The sequence below is a fragment of the Mobula birostris genome, chromosome 13, assembly GCF_030028105.1.
Source record: "Mobula birostris isolate sMobBir1 chromosome 13, sMobBir1.hap1, whole genome shotgun sequence".
In the NCBI taxonomy this organism is placed as follows: domain Eukaryota; kingdom Metazoa; phylum Chordata; class Chondrichthyes; order Myliobatiformes; family Myliobatidae; genus Mobula; species Mobula birostris.
In genome coordinates, this window is record NC_092382.1 from 3,006,652 (window position 1) to 3,031,096 (window position 24,445).

Genomic DNA, 24,445 nt, shown 5'->3' on the forward strand with positions numbered 1-24,445 from the left:
ACCCCAAACCACCTCAAACATTCTCTCTTTCATACAGCCATGGGGCAGAAGATATAAAGACTGAAGGTGTGTACCACCAGCCTCAGGGACAGCTTCAATACTGCATTTATAAGACTACTGAATGATCACCTACTATGTTATTATTGGCTCTTAATAATATTAAGACAATTATATAATTGTAGCATCGTGCATCCGGTAACTAATAACAACTCACTTAGATAACCACAATATACTCACAGGACAGCAGAAAAAATACCGTTCGGTTATGAACAACAGATAACAGATTATGTAATTCTATTTCAAAACCTGTGGAAAGCAGAAATCTTTCAGTGTAATATTGTCTATCAAAAAACATTTGATTCTCTCCCTCACATGGTTAAGAGAAGTTCCAAATAGATATAAAATTCATCCAATACTTGTGAAATTTCTACAACATCTGATGAATCATTGGCATAAAATAATCGTCCTATTAACAACCACAAAGGGACAACCACCATTATCAAAATTGAGGGATTTTCCAGAGCGACTCACTAAGGCCAGTATGGTTCTGTTTGGCTTTAAACCTGCTCATAATTTACTGAAACGGACAAAAATCAGGTATCAAATCAGGTAAAAATACGAATTATACGTTTGCACAGCTATACATTGATGATTTGAAATTACTTGCTCTTGCATCAGCAAAGCTGAAACAAATATTTCAAATAATGGAACTAACTTCTAAAGATATAAGCATGAACTTTAGACTAGAAAAGTACAGAACATGAAACATAAAGAAAGGTGCAATAGAGCCAGTAGAATATCAAACAGAGCATCAGGGGACAATACAACAGAATATGAAACATATACTTAGGATATCAATAAGCAAAGAAAATAGATAATCGTGTGATAAAGGAAAACCTTCCAACAAAATTTACTTCAAGGCTGAAGAAAATCTGAATTTACATCAAGGATCAAGAAAATCTGCCAAACAGAGCTGAACAGTAAAAATATAACAAAGGTAGTATACACTCACTATGCCCATATTGACGTATAATTTTGGTATAATATCCTGGTCTGAAACAGATCTGGAAAATATGCCAAGAAAAATAAGAACTTAAATGACAGTTTCTAGAAAACGCCATGTGCACTGGATCACACTTAGATTGATATGAATGAGGACAGTATGAGTATGGTGAATAACAGATCTAAAAAAATGAGACAACAGCCGGATAAAAATTCTCAGAATCAGGGTTAATATCACAGACACATGTCGTGTAAACTGTTTTTCTGCACCAGCAGCACAATTACAGTAAAGTGTGTGCGGTGAGCGTGTATATATGTGTACAATTGTAGAAATAGATTTGTATCAGCGTGAATTAATCAGTCTGATGTCCTGGTGGAAGAAGCTGTCCCGGAGCCTGTTGGTCCTGGCTTTTATGCTGTGGTACCGTTTCCCGGATAGTTAGCAGCTGGAACAGGTTGTGGTTGGTGAGACTTGGGTTCAGAATGATCCTTTGGGTCCTTTTTACCCCGTCTCTGAAAAGCCCTGAATAGTAGGAAGTTCACGTCTACAGATGCACTGGGCTGTCCGCACCACTCTCTGCAGAGCCCTGCGATTGAGAGAAGTACAGTTCCCATTCCATGTAATGATGCAGCCAGTCAGGATGCTCTCAACTGTGCCCCTGTAGAAAATCGTCAGCATTTGGGGGCCCATACCAAACTTCCTCAACCACCTGAGGTGAAAGAGATGCTGTTGTGCTCGTTTCACAACACAGCCGGTGTGTACAGACCATGTGAGATCCTCGGTGACGTGAATGCCAAGGAAATTAAAGCTGTTCACCCTCTCAGCCCCAGATCCATTGATGTCAATAGAGGTTAGCCTGTCTCCATTCCTCTTGTTCTTGCGACATTGCGACCAGCTCCTTTGCTTTTGCGACATTGAGGGAGAAGTTGTTCTCCTGACACCACTGTGTCAGGGTGATGACTTCTATGTAGGCTACCTCGTTATTATTTGAGATTTGGCCAATCCATATAGTATCGTCAGCAAATTTAATTAGCAGATTGGAGCTGTGGGTGGCGACACAGTCATGTGTATACAGAGAGTAAAGGAGGGAGCTTAGGACACAGCCCTGAGGGGCACCTACATCGAGTGTCAGAGGGGCAGAGGTGAGGGAGCCCACTCTTACCGTCTGCTGGCAATCTGACAGGAACGCCACGATCCAGCTGCACAAGGCAGGGTCAAGGCCGAGGTCTCTGAGCATCTTGTCAAGCCTGGAGGGAATGATGGTGTTGAATACTGAACTGTAGTCCGAGAACAGCACTCTCACATATGCATCACTCTTCTCCAGATGTTTAGAGGCACTGGCTGTCCACTGTATCTATTCCTCTTAATATCTTATACACCTCTATCATGTCTCTTCTCATCCTCCTCCTCTCCAAAGAGTAAAGCCCTAGCTGCCTTAATCTCTAATCATAATCCATAATCTCTAAACCAGGCAGCATCCTGGTAAATCTCCTCTGTACCCTTTCCAATGCTTCCACATCCTTCCTATAGTGAAGCGACCAGAACTGGACACAGTACTCCAAGTGTGGCCTAACCAGAGTTTTATAGAGCTGCATCATTACATTGCGACTCTTAGACATTATCCCTCGACTTATGAAAGCCAACAACCCATAAGCCTATCTACCTGTGAGGCAACTTTCAGGGATCTGTGAACATGTACCCCAGATCCCTCTGCTCCTCCACACTACCAAGTATCCTGCCATTTACTTTGTATTCTGTCTTGGAGTTTGTCCTTCCAAAGTGTACCACCTCACACTTCTCCGGGTTGAACTCCATCTGCCACTTCTCAGCCCATTTATGCATCCTATCAATATCTCTCTGCAATCTTCGACAGTCCTCTACACTATCTACAACACCACCAACCTTTGTGTCATCTGTAAACTTGCCAACCCACCCTTCTACCCCCACCTCCAGGTCGTTAATAAAAATCATGAAAATTAGAGGTCCCAGAGCAGATCCTTGTGGGGCACCACTAATCACAACCCTCCAATCTGAATGCACTCCCTCCACCACCACCCTCTGCCTTCTGCAGGCAATCCAATTCTGAATCCACCTGGCCAAACTTCCCTGGATCCCATGCCTTCAGACTTTCTGAATAAGCCTACTGTGTGGAACCTTGTCAAATGCCTTACTAAAATCCATGTAGATCACATCCACTGCACTACCCTCATCTATGTGCCTGGTCACCTCCTCAAAGAACTCTATCAGGCTTGTTAGACACGATCTGCCCTTCACAAAGCCATGCTGACTGTCCCTGATTAGACCATGATTCTCTAAATGCCCATAAATACTATCTCTAAGAATCTTTTCCAACAGCTTTCCCACCACAGACGTAAGGCTCATTGGTCTATAATTACCCGGACTATCCCTACTACCTTTTTTGAACAAAGGGACAACATTCGCCTCCCTCCAGTCCTCTGGTACCATTCCCGTGGACAACGAGGACATAAAGATCCTAGCCAGAGGCTCAGCAATCTCTTCCCCCACCTAATGGAGAAGCCTGCGGAATATTCTGTCTAGCCCAAGGGACTTATCCATCCTAATGTATTTTAACAACTCCAACTCCTCCTCTCCCTTAATATCAACATGCTCCAGAACATCAACCTAACTCATATTGTCCTCACCATCATCAAGTTCTCTCTCATTGGTGAAAACTGCAGAGAAGTATTCATTGAGCACCTCACTCACTTCCACAGCTTCCAGGCACTTCTTCCCACCTTTATCTAAATGGACCTACCTTCACTCCTGTCATCCTTTTGTTCTTCACATAAGTGAAGAATACCCCAGAAGAGATCCCAATGATCCAAACCCCCTGCTCCCTGCACCAACTCCTCAGCCACGCATTCAACTGCCATCTCCTCCAATTCTTACCATCACTGTCACGTAGCACTGGCAGCAATCCTGAGAACGCCACCCTTGAGGTCCTGTTCTTCAGCCTTCTGCCTAGTTCCCGAAACTCACACTTCAGGACCTCATCCCTCTTCCTGCCTATGTCGTTGGTGCCAACATGTACCACGACTTCTGGTTGCTTTCCCTCTCATACCAGGATGTCGTGCACCCGGTCAGAGACATCCCGGATCTGGCACCCGGGAAACAACAAACCATGCGGCTGTCCTTCTCACGTCCACAAAATCTCCTGTCTGCTCCCCTGACTATAGAGTCTCCAATGACGACAGCTCTCCTCTTCTCCGTCCCACCCTTCTGCACCACAGGGTCAGACTCAGTGCCAGAGGCCCTGCCACCGTGGCTCACACCCGGTCGGTTGTCCCCGCAAACAGTATCCAGAATGGTGAACATATTATTGAGGGAAATGGCCACAGGGGTGCTCTGCACTGCCTGTCTGCTCACCTTCACTTTCCCCCCTCTGACCGTCACCCAACGACCTGCTTCCGACAGCCTAAGTGTGACTACCTCCCTGTAGCTCTCATCTATGACTGCCTCATTCTCCCTTATGAGTCGAAGGTCATCCAGCTGCTCTAGATTCCTTCCAGATCGCCAAGATCTTGACACACTGTGAGACTGCACAGACCCCTGATCGTGTCCTGAGACACCCTGAGACCTACGCACCCCTGACAACATCCTGTCACGCAGTCAGACCCCACACACCCCTGGCCGGCTCCTGACACGCTGTGAGACCGGACACAAACCTGAGAGGGTCCTGACACACTGTGAGACCCGACACACCACTGGCAGGGTCCGGACACACTGTAAGACCCCACACAACCTGGACTCGGTTCTCACACACTGTGAGACCCCACACACTCCCAAAAGGGTCCAGACACATTGTGATACCTCAAACACCCCTGGCTGGCTCCTGACACACTGTGAGACCCCACACACCCCTGCCAGGGAACTGGCACACTGTGAGACCCCACACACCCCTGGCCGGCTCCTGACACACTGTATGAGACCCCACACACCCCTGACAGGGTGCTGACACACTGTAAGACCCAACACACCCCTGACAGGGTCCTGACGCACTGTGAGACCCTACACCCCTCTGACAGGGTGCTGACACACAGCGAGATCCCACACACACCTGACAGGGTCCTGACACATTGTGGTACCTCAAACACCACTGAGAGGGTCCTGACACACTGTGAGACACCACACATCCCTGAGGGAGACCTGGCACACTGTGAGACTGCACACACACCTGGCCGGCTCCTGACACACTGTGAGACCCCAAACAACCCAGGCAGGGTTCTGACACACTGTGAGACCCCACACACCCCTAACAGGGACCTGTCACACTGTGAGACCCCACAAACCACTGACAGGGTCCTCACACACTGTGAGACCACACACACCCCTGATAGGATCGTGACGCACCACACGACACCACACACACATGAAAGGGTCCTGACACACTGTGAGACCCCACACATCCCTGGAACGGTCCTGACACACTGAGACTGCACACACCCCTGACAGGGCCCTGACACACTGTCGGACCCTACACACCCCTGACAGGTTGCTGACACACAGCGAGACCCTACATACCCCTGACAGGGTCCGGACACACTGTGGGATCCCACACACTCCTGACATGGTCCTGACACACTGTGAGACCCCACAGGCCCCAAAAGGGTCCTGACACACTGTGAGACGCCACACACCCCAAAAGGATCCTGACACATTGTGAGACCTCACACACCCAGGATAGGGTCCTGACACACTACGAGACCGCACACACCACTGACAGGGTCCAGACACACATTGTGATCCCACACACATCTGAGAGGGTTCTGACACACTGTAAGACCCCACACACCCCCGACAGGATCCTGACACACTGTGAGACCTCAAACAACCATGACAGGGTCCTGACACACTGTGAGACCCCAAACAACCCAGGCAGGGTGCTGACACACTGTGAGACCCCACACACCACTAACAGGGACCTGTCACACTGTGAGACCCCACAAACCACTGACAGGGTCCTGACACACTATGAGACCACACACACCCCTGATAGGATCGTGACACACCACACGACACCACACACACATGAAAGGGTCCTGACACACTGTGAGACCCCACACACCCCTGGAACGGTCCTGACACACTGTGAGACTGCACACACCCCTGACTGGGCCCTGACACACTGTCAGGCCACTCACACCTCTGACGGTGACCTGACACACTGTGAGACCCCACACACCCCTGACACGGTGCTGACACACAGCGAGACCCTACACAACCCTGCCAGGGTCCGGACACACTGTGGGATCCCACACACTCCTGACATGGTCCTGACACACTGTGAGACCCCACAGGCCCCAAAAGGGTTCTGACACACTGTGAGACGCCACACACCCCAAAAGGATCCTGACACATTGTGAGACCCCACACACCCAGGATAGGGTCCTGAGAGACTGTGAGATCCGACACACCCCTGAGAGGGTCCTAACACACTGTGGGACCCCACAGGCCCCAAAAGGGTCCTGACACATTGTGAGATGCCACACATACCTGACAGGGTCCAGACACACTGTGAGACCCCGCACTCCCCTAACAGGGTCCTGACACACTGTGAGACCCCACACACTATTGACACGGTCCTGACACACTGTGAGACCCCACAGGGACCTGACAGGGACCTGACGCACTGTGAGACTCCACACACACCAGACAGGGTCCGGATAACTGTGAGACCCCACACACCCTAGATAGTGTCCTGACAGACTGTGAGATCCGACACACCCCTGAGAGAGTCCTGACACACTGTGAGACCGCACAGGACCCAAAAGGATCCTGACACGCTGTAAGACCCCACACACCCCTGACAGGGACTTGACGCACTGTGAGACGCCACACACTCCTGACTGCGTCCTGACACACATTGCGATCCCACACACATCTGAGAGTGTTCTGACACACAGTGAGACCCCACACACCCACGACCAGATCCTGACACACTGTAAAACCCCGCAAAGCACTCACGGTGTCCTGACACACTGTGAAACCCCACACAACCCTGGCAGGGTCCTAACACACTGTGAGACCCCACACACCACTGACTGGGTCCTGACACGCATTAAGATCCCACACATACCTGAGAGGGTCCAGACACACCGTGAGACCTAACACACCCCTGACAGCGACCTGACACACATTGCGATCCCACACACATTGAAAGGGTTCTGACATACTGTGAGACCCCATACACCCCTGGCAGCGTCCAGACACACTGCGAGACCCCACACACCCCAAAAGGGTCCTGACACATTGTGAGACCCCACACACCCCAGAATGTTCCTGACACATTGTGAGACCCCACACACCCAGGATAGGGTCCTGAGAGACTGTGAGATCCGACACACCCCTGAGAGGGTCCTAAAACACTTGAAACCCCACAGGCCCCAAAAGGGTCCTGACACATTGTGAGACGGCACACACGCCTGACAGGGTCCTGACACACATTGCGATCCCACACATCCCTGGCAGGGTCCTGACGCACTGTGAGACCCCACAGGCCCCAAAAGGATCCTGACACACTGTAAGACCCCACACACTCCTGGCAGGGACTAGACGCACTGTGAGACGCCACACACTCCTGACAGCATCCTGACACACATTGCGATCCCACACACATCTGAGAGTGTTCTGACACACAGTGAGACCCCACACACCCACGACCAGATCCTGACACAGTGTGAAACCCCACAAACCACTCACCGTGTCCTGACACACTGTGAAACCCCACACAACCCTGGCAGGGTCCTAACACACTGTGAGACCCCACACACCCCTGGAACGGTCCTGACACACTGTGAGACTGCACACACCCCTGACTGGGCCCTGACACACTGTCAGACCACTCACACCTCTGACGGTGACCTGACACACTGTGAGACCCCACACACCCCTGACAGGGTGCTGACACACAGCGAGACCCTACACACCCCTGACAGGGTCCGGACACACTGTGGGATCCCACACACTCCTGACATGGTCCTGACATACTGTGAGACCCCACAGGCCCCAAAAGGGTCCTGACACACTGTGAGACGCCACACACCCCAAAAGGATCCTGACACATTGTGAGACCCCACACACCCAGGATAGGGTCCTGAGAGACTGTGAGATCCGACACACCCCTGAGAGGGTCCTAACACACTGTGGGACCCCACAGGCCCCAAAAGGGTCCTGACACATTGTGAGATCCCACACATACCTGACAGGGTCCAGACACACTGTGAGACCCTGCACTCCCCTAACAGGGTCGTGACACTCTGTGAGACCCCACACACTATTGACACGGTCCTGACACACTGTGAGACCCCACAGGGACCTGACAGGAACCTGACGCACTGTGAGACTCCACACACACCAGACAGGGTCCGGACAACTGTGAGACCCCACACACCCTACATAGTGTCCTGACAGACTGTGAGATCCGACACACCCCTGAGAGAGTCCTGACGCACTGTGAGACCGCACAGGACCCAAAAGGATCCTGATACACTGTAAGACCCCACACACCCCTGACAGGGACTTGACGCACTGTGAGACGCCACACACTCCTGACAGCGTCCTGACACGCATTGCAATCCCACACACATCTGAGAGTGTTCTGACACACAGTGAGACCCCACACACCCACGACCAGATCCTGACACACTGTGAAACCCCACAAACCACTCGGTGTCCTTACACACTGTGAAACCCCACACAACCCTGGCAGGGTCCTAACACACTGTGAGACCCCACACACCACTGACTGGGTCCTGACACGCATTAAGATCCCACACATACCTGAGAGGGTCCAGACACACCGTGAGACCTAACACACCCCTGACAGCGACCTGACACACATTGCGATCCCACACACATTGAAAGGGTTCTGACATACTGTGAGACCCCATACACCCCTGGCAGCGTCCAGACACACTGCGAGACCCCACACACCCCAAAAGGGTCCTGACACATTGTGAGACCCCACACACCCCAGAATGTTCATGACACATTGTGAGACCGCACACACCCAGGATAGGGTCCTGAGAGACTTTGAGATCCGACACACCCCTGAGAGGGTCCTAAAACACTGTGAAACCCCACAGGCCCCAAAAGGGTCCTGACACATTGTGAGACGGCACACATGCCTGACAGGGTTCAGAAACACTGTCGGACCCCACACACCCCTGACAGCGACCTGACCCACTGTGGACGCCACACACACCTGACAGGGTCCTGACACACACTGCGATCCCACACATCCCTGGCAGGGTCCTGACGCACTGTGAGACCCCAAACAACCCAGGCAGGGTTCTGACACACTGTGAGACCCCACACACCCCTAACAGGGACCTGTCACACTGTGAGACCCCACAAACCACTGACAGGATCCTGACACACTGTGAGACCACACACACCCCTGATAGGATCGTGACGCACCACACGACACCACACACACATGAAAGGGTCCTGACACACTGTGAGACCCCACACATCCCTGGAACGGTCCTGACACACTGAGACTGCACACACCCCTGACAGGGCCCTGACACACTGTCAGACCCTACACACCCCTGACAGGGTGCTGACACACAGCGAGACCCTACATACCCCTGACAGGGTCCGCACACACTGTGGGATCCCACACACTCCTGACATGGTCCTGACACACTGTGAGACCCCACAGGCCCCAAATGGGTCCTGACACATTGTGAAACGGCACACACGCCTGACAGGGTTCAGAAACACTGTGCGACCCCACTCACACCTGAGGGGTCCAGACACACTGTGAGACCCCACACACCCTGGATAGGGTCCTGACAGACTGTAAGATCCGACACACCACTGAGAGAGTCCTGACACACTGTGAGACACCACACAACCCTGACACAGTCCTGACACACTGTGAGACCCCAAACAACCCAGGCAGGGTGCTGACACACTGTGAGACCCCACACACCACTAACAGGGACCTGTCACACTGTGAGACCCCACAAACCACTGACAGGGTCCTGACACACTATGAGACCACACACAGCCCCGATAGGATCGTGACACACCACACGACACCACACACACATGAAAGGGTCCTGACAAACTGTGAAACCTCACACACACCTGGCACGGTCCTGACACACTGTGAGACTGCACACACCCCTGACAGGGCCCTGACACACTGTCAGACCCCATACACTTCTGACGGTGACCTGACACACAGCGAGACCCTACACACCCCTGACAGGGTCCGGACACACTGTGAGACCCCCCAGGCCCCAAAAGGGTCCTGACACATTGTGAGACACCACACACCCCAAAAGGTTCCTGACACATTGTGAGACCTCACACACCCAGTATAGGGTCCTGAGAGACTGTGAGATCCGACACACCCTGAGAGGGTCCTAACACACTGTGAGACCCCACAGGTCCCAAAAGGGTCCTGACACATTGTGAGACGCCACACACACCTGACAGGGTCCAGACACACTGTGAGACCCCGCACTCCCCTAACAGGGTCCTGACACACTGTGAGACCCCACACACTATTGACACGGTCCTGACACACTGTGAGACCCCACAGGGATCTGACGCACTGTGAGACTCCACACACACCAGACAGGGTCCGGACACACTGTGAGACCCCACAGGCCCCAAAAGGGTCCTGACACACTGTAAGACCCCACACAACCCTGACAGGGACATGACGCACTGTGGACGCCACACACACCTGACAGGGTCCTGACACACACTGCGATCCCACACATCCCTGGCAGGGTCCTGACGCACTGTGAGACCCCAAACAACCCAGGCAGGGTTCTGACACACTGTGAGACCCCACACACCCCTAACAGGGACCTGTCACACTGTGAGACCCCACAAACCACTGACAGGGTCCTGACACACTGTGAGACCACACACACCCCTGATAGGATCGTGACGCACCACACGACACCACACACACATGAAAGGGTCCTGACACACTGTGAGACCCCACACATCCCTGGAACGGTCCTGACACACTGAGACTGCACACACCCCTGACAGGGCCCTGACACACTGTCAGGCCCTACACACCCCTGACAGGGTGCTGACACACAGCGAGACCCTACATACCCCTGACAGGGTCCGCACACACTGTGGGATCCCACACACTCCTGACATGGTCCTGACACACTGTGAGACCCCACAGGCCCCAAATGGGTCCTGACACACTGTAAGACCCCACACAACCCTGACAGGGACTTGATGCACTGTGAGACGACACACACACTCCTGACAGCGTCCTGACACACATTGCGATCCCACACACATCTGAGAGTGTTCTGACACACAGTGAGACCCCACACACCCACGACCAGATCCTGACACACTGTAAAACCCCGCAAACCACTCACGGTGTCCTGACACACTGTGAAACCCCACACAACCCTGGCAGGGTCCTAACACACTGTGAGACCCCACACACCACTGACTGGGTCCTGACACGCATTAGGATCCCACACATACCTGAGAGGGTCCAGACACACCGTGAGACCTAACACACCCCTGACAGCGACCTGACACACATTGCGATCCCACACACATTGAAAGGGTTCTGACATACTGTGAGACCCCATACACCCCTGGCAGCGTCCAGACACACTGCGAGACCCCACACACCCCAAAAGGGTCCTGACACATTGTGAGACCCCACACACCCCAGAATGTTCCTGACACATTGTGAGACCCCACACACCCAGGATAGGGTCCTGAGAGACTGTGAGATCCGACACACCCCTGAGAGGGTCCTAAAACACTGTGAAACCCCACAGGCCCCAAAAGGGTCCTGACACATTGTGAGACGGCACACACGCCTGACAGGGTTCAGAAACACTGTCGGACCCCACACACCCCTGACAGCGACCTGACCCACTGTGGACGCCACACACACCTGACAGGGTCCTGACACACTGTGAGACCACACAGACCCCCGATAGGATCGTGACACACCACACGACACCACACACACATGAAAGGGTCCTGACAAACTGTGAGACCTCACACACCCCTGGCACGGTCCTGACACACTGAGACCCTACACACACCTGACAGAGTGCTGACACACAGCGAGACCCTACACACCCCTGACAGGGTCCGGACACACTGTGGGATCCCACACACTCCTGACATGGTCCTGACACACTGTGAGACCCCACAGGCCCCAAAAGGGTCCTGACACACTGTGAGACGCCCCACACCCCAAAAGGATCCTGACACATTGTGAGACCTCACACACCCAGGATAGGGTCCTGAGAGACTGTGAGATCCGACACACCCTGAGAGGGTCCTAACACACTGTGAGACCCCACAGGTCCCAAAAGGGTCCTGACACATTGTGAGACGCCACACACACCTGACAGGGTCCAGACACACTGTGAGACCCCGCACTCCCCTAACAGGGTCCTGACACACTGTGAGACCCCACACACTATTGACACGGTCCTGACACACTGTGAGACCCCACAGGGATCTGACGCACTGTGAGACTCCACACACACCAGACAGGGTCCGGACACACTGTGAGACCCCACAGGCCCCAAAAGGGTCCTGACACACTGTAAGACCCCACACAACCCTGACAGGGACATGACGCACTGTGAGACGCCACACACTCCTGACAGCGTCCTGACACACATTGCGATCCCACACACATCTGAGAGTGTTCTGACACACAGTGAGACCCCACACACCCACGATCAGATCCTGACACACTGTGAAACCCCACAAACCACTCACGGTGTCCTGGCATGCATTAAGATCCCACACACACCTGAGAGGGTCCAGACACACCGTGAGACCTAACACACCCCTGACAGCGACCTGACCCACTGTGGACGCCACACACACCTGACAGGGTCCTGACACACATTGCGATCCCACACACGCCTGGCAGGGTCCTGACACAAATTGCGATCCCACACAACCCTAGCAGGGTCCTGACGCACTGTGAGACCCCACACACCCTGGATAGGGTCCTGACACACTACGAGACCGCACACACACCTGACAGGGTCCTGACACATATTGCAATCCCACATACCCCTGGCAGGGTCCTGACGCACTGTGAGACCCCACACACTCTGGATAGGTTCCTGACACACTGTGAGACCCCAAACAACCCAGGCAGGGTTCTGACACACTGTGAGACCCCACAAACCACTGACAGGGTCCTGACACACTATGAGACCACACACACCCCTGATAGGATCGTGACACACCACACGACACCACACACACATGAAAGGGTCCTGACAAACTGTGAGACCCCACACATCCATGGAACGGTCCTGACACACTGTGAGACCCCACACACCCCTGACAGGGCCCTTACACACTGTCAGACCCCACACACCCCTGACAGGGCCCTGACACACTGTCAGACCCCACACACCTCTGACGGGGACCTGACACACTGTGAGACCCTACACACCCATGACAGGGTGCTGACACACAGCGAGACCCTACACACCCCTGACAGGGTCCGGACACACTGTGGGATCCCGCACACTCCTGACATGGTCCTGACACACTGTGAGACCCCACACCCCCCAAAAGGGTCCTGACACATTGTGAGATGGCACACACGCCTGACAGGGCCCTGACACACTGTCAGACCCCAGACACCTCTGACGGTGACCTGACACACTGTGAGACCCTACACACCCCTGACAGGGTGCTGACACACTCTGAGACCCCACAGGCCCCAAAAGGGTCCTTCACATTGTGAGATGGCACACACGCCTGACAGGGTTCAGAAACACTGTGGGACCCCACTCACACCTGAGGGGTCCTGACACACTGTGAGATGCCACACACCCCTGACAGGGTCCTGACACACAGCAACACCCTACACACACATGACAGGGTCCGGACACTCTGTCGGATCCCACACACTCCTGACATGGTCCTGACACACTGTGAGACCCCACAGGCCCCAAAAGGGTCCTGACACATTGTGAGATGCCACACATGCCTGACAGGGTCCAGAGACACTGTGAGACCCCACACACCCCTAACAGGGTCCTGACACCCTGTGAGACCCCACACACATTATTGACATGGTCCTGACACACTGTGAGACCCCACACACCTCCGATAGGATCGTGACCCACCACACGACACCACACACATATGAAAGGGTCCTGACACTCTGTGAGACCCCACACACCCCTGACAGGGCCCTGACGCATTGTCAGACCCCACACACCTCTGACGAGGACCTGACACACTGTGAGACCCTACACACCCCTGACAGGGTGCTGACACACAGCGAGACCCTACACACCGCTGACATGGTCCTGACACACTGTGAGACTGCACACACCCCTGACAGGGCCCCGACGCATTGTCAGACCCCACCACCTCTGACGAGGACCTGACACACTGTGAGACCCTACACACCCCTGACAGGGCCCTGACGCATTGTCAGACCCCACCACCTCTGACGAGGACCTGACACACTGTGAGACCCTACACACCCCTGACAGGGTGCTGACACACAGCGAGACCCTACACACCGCTGACATGGTCCTGACACACTGTGAGACCCCACAGACCCCAAATGTGTTCTGACACATTGTGAGATGGCACACATGCCTGACAGGGTTCAGAGACACTGTGGGACCCCACACACCCCTGACAGCGACCTGACCCACGGTGGACGCCACACACACCTGACAGGGTCCTGATACACATTGCGATCCCACACAACCCTGGTAGGGTCCTGACACACTGTGAGACCACACACACACCTGACGGCGACCTGACACACTGTGAGACGCTACACACAACTGACAGGGTCCTGACACACATTGAGATCCCACACACACTTAGGAGGATCCTGACACACTGTGAGACCGCCCCTCCACCCCCGACAGGGTCCTCACACACTGTGAGACCCCACACACACCTGGCAGGGTCCAGACACAGTGTGAGACCCCACACACTATGGACAGTGTCCTGTCACACTGTGGACCCCGCAGACACCTGACAGGGACCTGACGCACTGTGAGACCCCACACACACCTGACAGGGTCCTGACACACACTGTGAAACCCCACACAACCCTGGCAGGGTCCTGACCCACTGTGGACGCCACACACACCTGACAGGGTCCTGACACACTGTGAGACCCCACACACCCCAAAAGGTTCCTGACACATTGTGAGACCCCACACACCCAGGATAGGGTCCTGACAGACTATGAGATCCGACACACCCCTGAGAGGGTCCAAACACACTGTGAGACCCCACAGGCCCCAAAAGGGTCCTGACACATTGTGAGACAGCACACATGCCTGACAGGGTTGAGAAACACTGTGGGACCCAACACACCCCAGAGGGGTCCTGACACACTGTGGACGCCACACACAGCTGACAGGGTCCTGACGCACTGTGAGACGCCACACATCCCTGACAGGGACGTGACGCACTGTGAGACCCCAGACATCCCTGGCACGGTCCTGACACATTGTGAGACCACACACACAACTGACAGACAGGTTCCTGACACACTGTGAGACCACACACACAACTGACAGACAGGTTCCTGACACACTGTGAGACCCACACACCCTGGATATGGTCCTGACAGACTGTGAGATCCAACACACTCCTGAGAGGGTCCTGACACTCTGTGAGATCCCACGTACCCCTGACAGGGCCCCGACACATTGTCAGACCCCACACACCTCTGACGGGGACCTGACACACTGTGAGATTCCACGCACCCCTCACAGTGTCCGGACACACTGTGGGACCCCACACACTCCTGACATGGTCCTGACACACTGTGAGACCCCACAGGCCCCAAAAGGGTCCTGACACATTGTGAGACGGCACACATGCCTGACAGGGTTCAGAAACACTGTGGGACCCCACTCACCCCAGAGGGGTCCTGACACACTGTGAGACACCACACACCCCAAAAGGGTCCTGACACACTGTGAGACCCCACAGGCCCCAAAAGGGTCCTGACACATTGTGAGACCCCACAGGCCCCAAAAAGGTCCTGACACATGTGAGACCGCACACACCCCTGACAGGGTTCAGAAACGCTGTGAGACCCCCCACACCCCAGAAGGGACATGACGCACTGTCAGACGCCACACACCCCTGACAGGGACATGACGCACTGTGAGACGCCACATAACCCTGACAGGGTCCTGACACACATTGTGATCCCACACACATCAGTGTCCAGACAACCAGTGAGACCCCACACACCCCGGCACAGCTCCTGACACACTGTGAGACCCCTCCCACCCCTGACAGGCTCCTGAAAACTGTGAGACCCCACACAACCCTGACAGGGTCCTGACACACATTGTGATCCCACACACATCAGTGTCCAGACAACCAGTGAGACCCCACACACCCCGGCACAGCTCCTGACACACTGTGAGACCCCTCCCACCCCTGACAGGCTCCTGAAAACTGTGAGACCCCACACAACCCTGACACAGTCCTGACACACTGTGAGACCACACACACCCCTCACAGGATCGTGACACACCACGCGACACCGCACACACATGAAAGGGTCCGGACACACTGTGAGACCCCACACACCCCTGGCACGGTCCTGACACACTGTGAGACCCCACGCACCCTTGACAGGGCCCTGACACATTGTCAGACCCCACACACCTCTGACGGGGACCTGACACACTGTGAGACCCTACACACCCCTGACAGGGTGCTGACACACAGCGAGACCCTACACACCCCTGACAGGGTCCGGACACACTGTGAGACCCCACACACTCCTGACATGGTCCTGACAAACTGTGAGACCCCACATACCCCGGACAGGGTCCTATAGAAAATAGACAAGAGACATTAGGTGCAGGAGTAGGCCATTCGACCCTTCGAGCCTGAACCGCCATTCACTGTGATCATGGCTGATCATCCACAATCAGAATCCAGTTCCTGCCTTATCACGTAACCTTTGATTCCACTATCTTTAAGAGCTCTATCCATCTCTTTCTAAAAAACATCCAGAGACTTTGCCTCCACAGCCTTCCGGTGCAGAGCATTCCATATATCCACCACTCTCTGGGTGAAAAAGTTTTTCCTGAATTCCGTTCTAAATGGCCTACCCCTTATTCTTAAACTGTGGCCTTTGGTTCTGGACTCACCCATCAGCAGGAACATGTTTCCTGCCTCCAGCATGTCCAATCCCTTAATAATTATAGATGTTTCAATTAGATCCCCTCTCGGCCTTCTAAATTCCAGAGTATACAGGCCCAGTCGCTCCAATCTTTCGACATATGACAGTCCCGCCATCCCGGGAATTAACCTTGTGAACCTACGCTGCACTCCCTCAATAGCAAGAATGTCCTTCCTCAAATTTGGAGACCAAAACTGCACACAGTACTCCAGGTGTGGTCTCACCAGGGCCCTGTACAGCTGCAGAAGGACTTCTTTGCTCTAATACTCAATTCCCCTTGTTATGAAGGCCAGCATGCGATTAGCTTTCTTCACTGCCTGCTGTACTTGCATGCTTGCTTTCACACTGATGACACTCTGTGATACCCCACACACCCCTTACAGGACCCTGATACACTGTGAGACCCCACACACCCCTGACAGGGACCTGACACAGTGTGAGACCCCACACACCCCTGACAGGGTCCTGACATACTGTGAGACCCCACACACCCCTGACAGGACCCTGACACACTGTGAGACCCCACACACCCCTGACATAGTCCTGACATACTGTGAGACCCCACACACCCTGGATAGGGTCCTGACACACTGTGAGACCCGACACAGCCCAAACGGGTCCTGACACACTGTGAGACCGCACACACCCCTCACAGGTTCCTGACACACTGAGACCCCACACACCCCTGACAGGGACCTGACGCACTATGAAACGCCACACACCCCTGACAGGGTCCAGACACACATTGCGATCCCACATACATCTGAGAGGGTTCTGACACACTGTGAGACACCCCGCAACAGCGTCCTGACCCACTGTGAGACCACCCACACCCACAGCCAGATCCTGACACACTGTGAAACCCCACGAACCACGCACAGTATCCAGACACACAGTGAAACCCCACACAACCCTGCCAGGGGCCTGTCACAGTGTGAGACCCCACACACCACTGACAGGGCCCTGACACCCTGTGAGACCCCACACACTCCTGGCAGGGACCTGGCAAACTGTGAGACACCACACACCCCTGACAAATTCCTGACACACTGTGAGACCGCACACACCCCTGAGAGGTTCCCGTAAAACTCTCAGAACCCTCTCACAAGACCCTGACAGGGTCTTGACACACTGCGAGACCCCACACACCCCTGACAGCAACCTGACACATTGTGAGACGCCACACACACGTAAGAGGGTCCTGACACAGATTGAGATCCCACACACATCTGACAGGCTTCTGACACACTGTGAGACCACCCATGACAGTTATCTGACACACTGTGAGACCCCACACACCCCTGACAGGGTCCTGACAAACTGTGATACCTCACACACACCCGAGAGGGTGATGACGCACTGTGAGACTCCAGCACGCCTAACAGGATCCTAACACACTGGGAGACCCCACACACCCCCAACAAGATCCTGACACACTGTGAGTCCCCACACACTCCCGACAGGGTCCTGACACACTGTGAGACCTCAAACAACCCTGTCAGGGTCCTGACACACTGTCAGACCACACACAAACCCCTGACAGTGAGCTGACACACTGTGAGACGCCACACACAACTGATAGGGACCTGACACACATTGAGATCCCACGCACACCGGAGAGGGTCCTGACACACTGTGAGACCCCCCCTGACAGTGTCCAGACACACTCTGAGACCCCACGCACACCTGGCAGGGTCCAGACAAACTGTGAGACCCCACACAACCCAGGCAGGGTCCTGACACACTGACACACTGTCAGACCACACACAAACCCCTGACAGCGAGCTGACACACTGTGATACGCCACACACAACTGATAGGGACCTGACACACATTGAGATCACACGCACACCTGAGAGGGTCCTGACACACTGTGAGACGCCCCCTGACAGTGTCCAGACACACTCTGAGACCCCACGCACACCTGGCAGGGTCCAGACAAACTGTGAGACCCCACACACCCCAAAAGGTTCCTGACACATTGTGAGACCCCACACACCCAGGATAGGGTCCTGACAGACTATGAGATCCGACACACCCCTGAGAGGGTCCAAACACACTGTGAGACCCCACAGGCCCCAAAAGGGTCCTGACACATTGTGAGACAGCACACATGCCTGACAGGGTTGAGAAACACTGTGGGACCCAACACACCCCAGAGGGGTCCTGACACACTGTGGACGCCACACACACCTGACAGGGTCCTGACACACTGTGAGTCCCCACACACTCCCGACAGGGTCCTGACGCACTGTGAGACCTCAAGCAACCCTGTCAGGGTCCTGACACACTGACACACTGTCAGACCACACACAAACCCCTGACAGCGAGCTGACACACTGTGAGACGCCACACACAACTGATAGGGACCTGACACACATTGAGATCACACGCACACCTGAGAGGGTCCTGACACACTGTGAGACGCCCCCTGACAGTGTCCAGACACACTCTGAGACCCCACGCACACCTGGCAGGGTCCAGACAAACTGTGAGACCCCACACAACCCAGGCAGGGTCCTGACGCACTGTAAGACCCCACACACCCCTGACAGCGACCTGACATACTGTGAGACCCCACACACCCCTGACAGCGACCTGACATACTGTGAGAAACTGCACACACCTGGCAGTGACCTGACACACTGTGCGACCCCACACACCCCTGACAGGGTCCTGACACACTGTGCGACCCCACACACCCCTGACAGGGTCCTGACATACTATGAAACCCCACACACCCCTGGCACTGTCCAGTCAAACTGTAAAACCCCACACCCCCATGACAGGGTCCTGTCACACTGTGAGACCGCACACACCCCTGACAGGCTCAGGAAACGCTGTGAGATGCCACACACGCCTGAGAGGGCCCTGACACACTGTGAGACCTCACACAACCCGACAGGGTCCTGACACAGTGTGAGACCCCACACACCCATCACAGGGACCTGACACACAGTGAGACCCCACACGCCCCTGACAGGGACCTGACACATTGTGAGACGCCGCACACCCCTGACAACGTCCTGACACACATTGATATCCCACACACTATTCACACGGTCCTGACACTCTGTGAGACCCCACACACACCTGAAAAGGTCCTGACACACTGTGACACCCCACACACCACTGACAGGGACCTGACACACTTTAAGACCACACACACAACTGACAGACAGGGTCCTGACACTCTGTGAGACCCCACACACTATTGACACGTTCCTGACACACTGTGAGACCACACACACCCCTGACAAGGACCTGACGCACTGTGAGACTCCACACTCACCTGACAGGGTCCTGACAGACTGTGAGACCACACACACCCTGGATAGCGTCCTGACAGACTGTGAGATGCCACACACCCCTGACAGGGTCCTGACACACATTGCGATCCCACACACATCTGAGAGGGTTCTGACACAGTATGAGACCCCACAAACCACTCACAGTGTCCTGACACACTGTGAAACCCCACATAACCCTGACAGGGTCCTGGCACACTGTGAGTCCTAACACACCCCCGAGAGGGTGATGACACACTGTGAGTCCTAACACACCCCTAACAAGATCCTGATGCACTGTGAGACACCACACACCCCTGACAGGGTTCTGACACACTGTGAGTCCTAACACACCCCCGAGAGGGTGATGACACACTGTGAGACCCCAGACACCCCTAACAAGATCCTGATGCACTGTGAGACACCACACACCCCTGACAGGGTTCTGACACACCGTGAGTCCTAACACACCCCCGAGAGGGTGATGACACACTGTAAGACCCCACACACCCCTGAGAGGGTCCTGACACACGGTGAGATCCCACACACCCCTGACAGTGTTCAGACACACTGTGAGACACCACACACCCCTGACAGTGTCCTGACACACTGTGAAACCCCACATAACCCTGACAGGGTCCTGGCACACTGTGAGTCCTAACACACCCCCGAGAGGGTGATGACACACTGTGAGACCCCAGACACCCCTAACAAGATCCTGATGCACTGTGAGACGCCACACGCATGACAGGGTTCTGACACACTGTGAGACGCCATACGCATGACAGGGTCCGGACACACATTGAAATCCCACACACATCTGAGATGGTCATGATACACTGTGAGACCGCCCCACCCTCCCCGACAGTGTCCAGACAAACTGTGAGACCTCACATACCCCTGGCAGGGTCCAGACACACTGTGAGACCTCACACAACCTAGGTAGGGTCCTGACACACTGTAAGACCCCATACACCCCTGAGAGGGTCCTGACACACGGTGAGATCCCACACACCCCTGACAGGGATCAGAAGCACTGTGAGACCCCACACACCCCAAAAGGATCCTGACACACTGTGAGATTCCCCCCCACCCCCAGAAAAGGGTCCCGACACACTGTGAGACCCCCAAACAAATCACAGGGTCCTGACACACAGTGAAACCCCACAAACCCGTGACAGCGTCCTGACAGACTGTGAGAACCCACACACCCCTGGTATGGTTCAAACACGCTGTGAGACCCCACACACAACTGACAGACAGTGTCCTGTTACACTGTGAGACCCCACACACTCCTGACAGGGACCTGACACACTGTGAGACCCCACACACACCTGAAAGGGCTCCTGACACACTGTGAGATCCAACACACCCCTGACAGTGACCTGACGCACTGTGAGACGCCACACAGCCCTGACAGGGTCCTGACACACATTGCGATCCCATACACACCTGAGAGGGTTCTGACTCACTGTTAGATCCCCCACAACAGCATCCTGACACACTGTGAGACCCCCCACAACCACCACAAGATCCTGACACACTGTGAAACCGCACAAACCACTCACAGTGCCTTGACACACAGTGAAACCCCACACACCCCTGACAGGGACCTGACACACTGTGAGACCCCACACACCCGTGACAGGGTTCAGAAACACTGTGAGACCCCACACACCCCAGAGGGGTCCTGACACACTGTGAGACCACACACCCCTGACAGGGTCCTGACACACACTGCGATCCCACACAACCCTGGCAGGGTCCTGACCCACTGTGGACGCCACACACACCTGACAGGGTCCTGACACACTGTGAGACCCCACACACCCCAAAAGGTTCCTGACACATTGTGAGACCCCACACACCCAGGATAGGGTCCTGACAGACTATGAGATCCGACACACCCCTGAGAGGGTCCAAACACACTGTGAGACCCCACAGGCCCCAAAAGGGTCCTGACACATTGTGAGACAGCACACATGCCTGACAGGGTTGAGAAACACTGTGGGACCCAACACACCCCAGAGGGGTCCTGACACATTGTGGATGCCACACACACCTGACAGCGTCCTGACGCACTGTGAGACGCCACACATCCCTGACAGGGACGTGACGCACTGTGAGACCCCAGACATCCCTGGCACGGTCCTGACACATTGTGAGACCACACACACAACTGACAGACAGGTTCCTGACACATTGTGAGACCCCACACACCCAGGATATGGTCCTGACAGACTGTGAGATCCAACACACTCCTGAGAGGGTCCTGACACTCTGTGAGATCCCACGTACCCCTGACAGGGCCCCGACACATTGTCAGACCCCACACACCTCTGACGGGGACCTGACACACTGTGAGATTCCACGCACCCCTCACAGTGTCCGGACACACTGTGGGACCCCACACACTCCTGACATGGTCCTGACACACTGTGAGACCCCACAGGCCCCAAAAGGGTCCTGACACATTGTGAGACGGCACACATGCCTGACAGGGTTCAGAAACACTGTGGGACCCCACTCACCCCAGAGGGGTCCTGACACACTGTGAGACACCACACACCCCAAAAGGGTCCTGACACACTGTGAGACCCCACAGGCCCCAAAAGGGTCCTGACACATTGTGAGACCCCACAGGCCCCAAAAAGGTCCTGACACATGTGAGACCGCACACACCCCTGACAGGGTTCAGAAACGCTGTGAGACCCCCCACACCCCAGAAGGGACATGACGCACTGTCAGACGCCACACACCCCTGACAGGGACATGACGCACTGTGAGACGCCACATAACCCTGACAGGGTCCTGACACACATTGTGATCCCACACACATCAGTGTCCAGACAACCAGTGAGACCCCACACACCCCGGCACAGCTCCTGACACACTGTGAGACCCCTCCCACCCCTGACAGGCTCCTGAAAACTGTGAGACCCCACACAACCCTGACACAGTCCTGACACACTGTGAGACCACACACACCCCTCACAGGATCGTGACACACCACGCGACACCACACACACATGAAAGGGTCCGGACACACTGTGAGACCCCACACACCCCTGGCACGGTCCTGACACACTGTGAGACCCCACGCACCCTTGACAGGGCCCTGACACATTGTCAGACCCCACACACCTCTGACGGGGACCTGACACACTGTGAGACCCTACACACCCCTGACAGGGTGCTGACACACAGCGAGACCCTACACACCCCTGACAGGGTCCGGACACACTGTGAGACCCCACACACTCCTGACATGGTCCTGACAAACTGTGAGACCCCACATACCCCGGACAGGGTCCTATAGAAAATAGACAAGAGACATTAGGTGCAGGAGTAGGCCATTCGACCCTTCGAGCCTGAACCGCCATTCACTGTGATCATGGCTGATCATCCACAATCAGAATCCAGTTCCTGCCTTATCACGTAACCTTTGATTCCACTATCTTTAAGAGCTCTATCCATCTCTTTCTAAAAAACATCCAGAGACTTTGCCTCCACAGCCTTCCGGTGCAGAGCATTCCATATATCCACCACTCTCTGGGTGAAAAAGTTTTTCCTGAATTCCGTTCTAAATGGCCTACCCCTTATTCTTAAACTGTGGCCTTTGGTTCTGGACTCACCCATCAGCAGGAACATGTTTCCTGCCTCCAGCATGTCCAATCCCTTAATAATTATAGATGTTTCAATTAGATCCCCTCTCGGCCTTCTAAATTCCAGAGTATACAGGCCCAGTCGCTCCAATCTTTCGACATATGACAGTCCCGCCATCCCGGGAATTAACCTTGTGAACCTACGCTGCACTCCCTCAATAGCAAGAATGTCCTTCCTCAAATTTGGAGACCAAAACTGCACACAGTACTCCAGGTGTGGTCTCACCAGGGCCCTGTACAGCTGCAGAAGGACTTCTTTGCTCTAATACTCAATTCCCCTTGT

At 54.5% G+C, this 24,445-nt stretch overlaps 2 protein-coding genes across 2 annotated transcripts in view; one reads left to right on the top strand and one right to left on the bottom strand.

The window, feature by feature from the left end:
- The window catches only part of LOC140208221 (NACHT, LRR and PYD domains-containing protein 3-like), a 60,916-nt gene that overhangs the window by 16,253 nt on the left and 20,218 nt on the right, over window positions 1-24,445 (top strand). The window lies entirely within an intron of this gene.
- On the bottom strand, window positions 558-23,163 carry LOC140207365 (uncharacterized). The gene is made up of 6 exons (XM_072275915.1): window positions 23,139-23,163; window positions 22,111-22,386; window positions 21,849-21,921; window positions 21,465-21,533; window positions 20,952-21,154; window positions 558-577 (listed from the first exon to the last, which is right to left on the bottom strand). The coding sequence occupies exons 1-6, from the start codon at window positions 23,161-23,163 to the stop codon at window positions 558-560; spliced, it is 666 nt and encodes a 221-aa protein (XP_072132016.1).

What these genes read in the sequence shown, in the direction of transcription:
- LOC140207365 (XM_072275915.1), bottom strand. Translation starts at nt 23,163, where the DNA reads ATGTGTCAGGACCTTTTTGGGGCCT. An exon ending in TGTGTTGGATCTCACAGTGT is followed by an intron (nt 21,534 to 21,848) that starts GTCAGGAGCCCT and finishes GGGGTCTCACAG; the next exon opens with TGCTTCTGATCCCTGTCAGG. An exon ending in CCCTCTCAGGGGTGTATGGG is followed by an intron (nt 21,155 to 21,464) that starts GTCTTACAGTGT and finishes GGGGTGTGTTAG; the next exon opens with GACTCACAGTGTGCCAGGAC.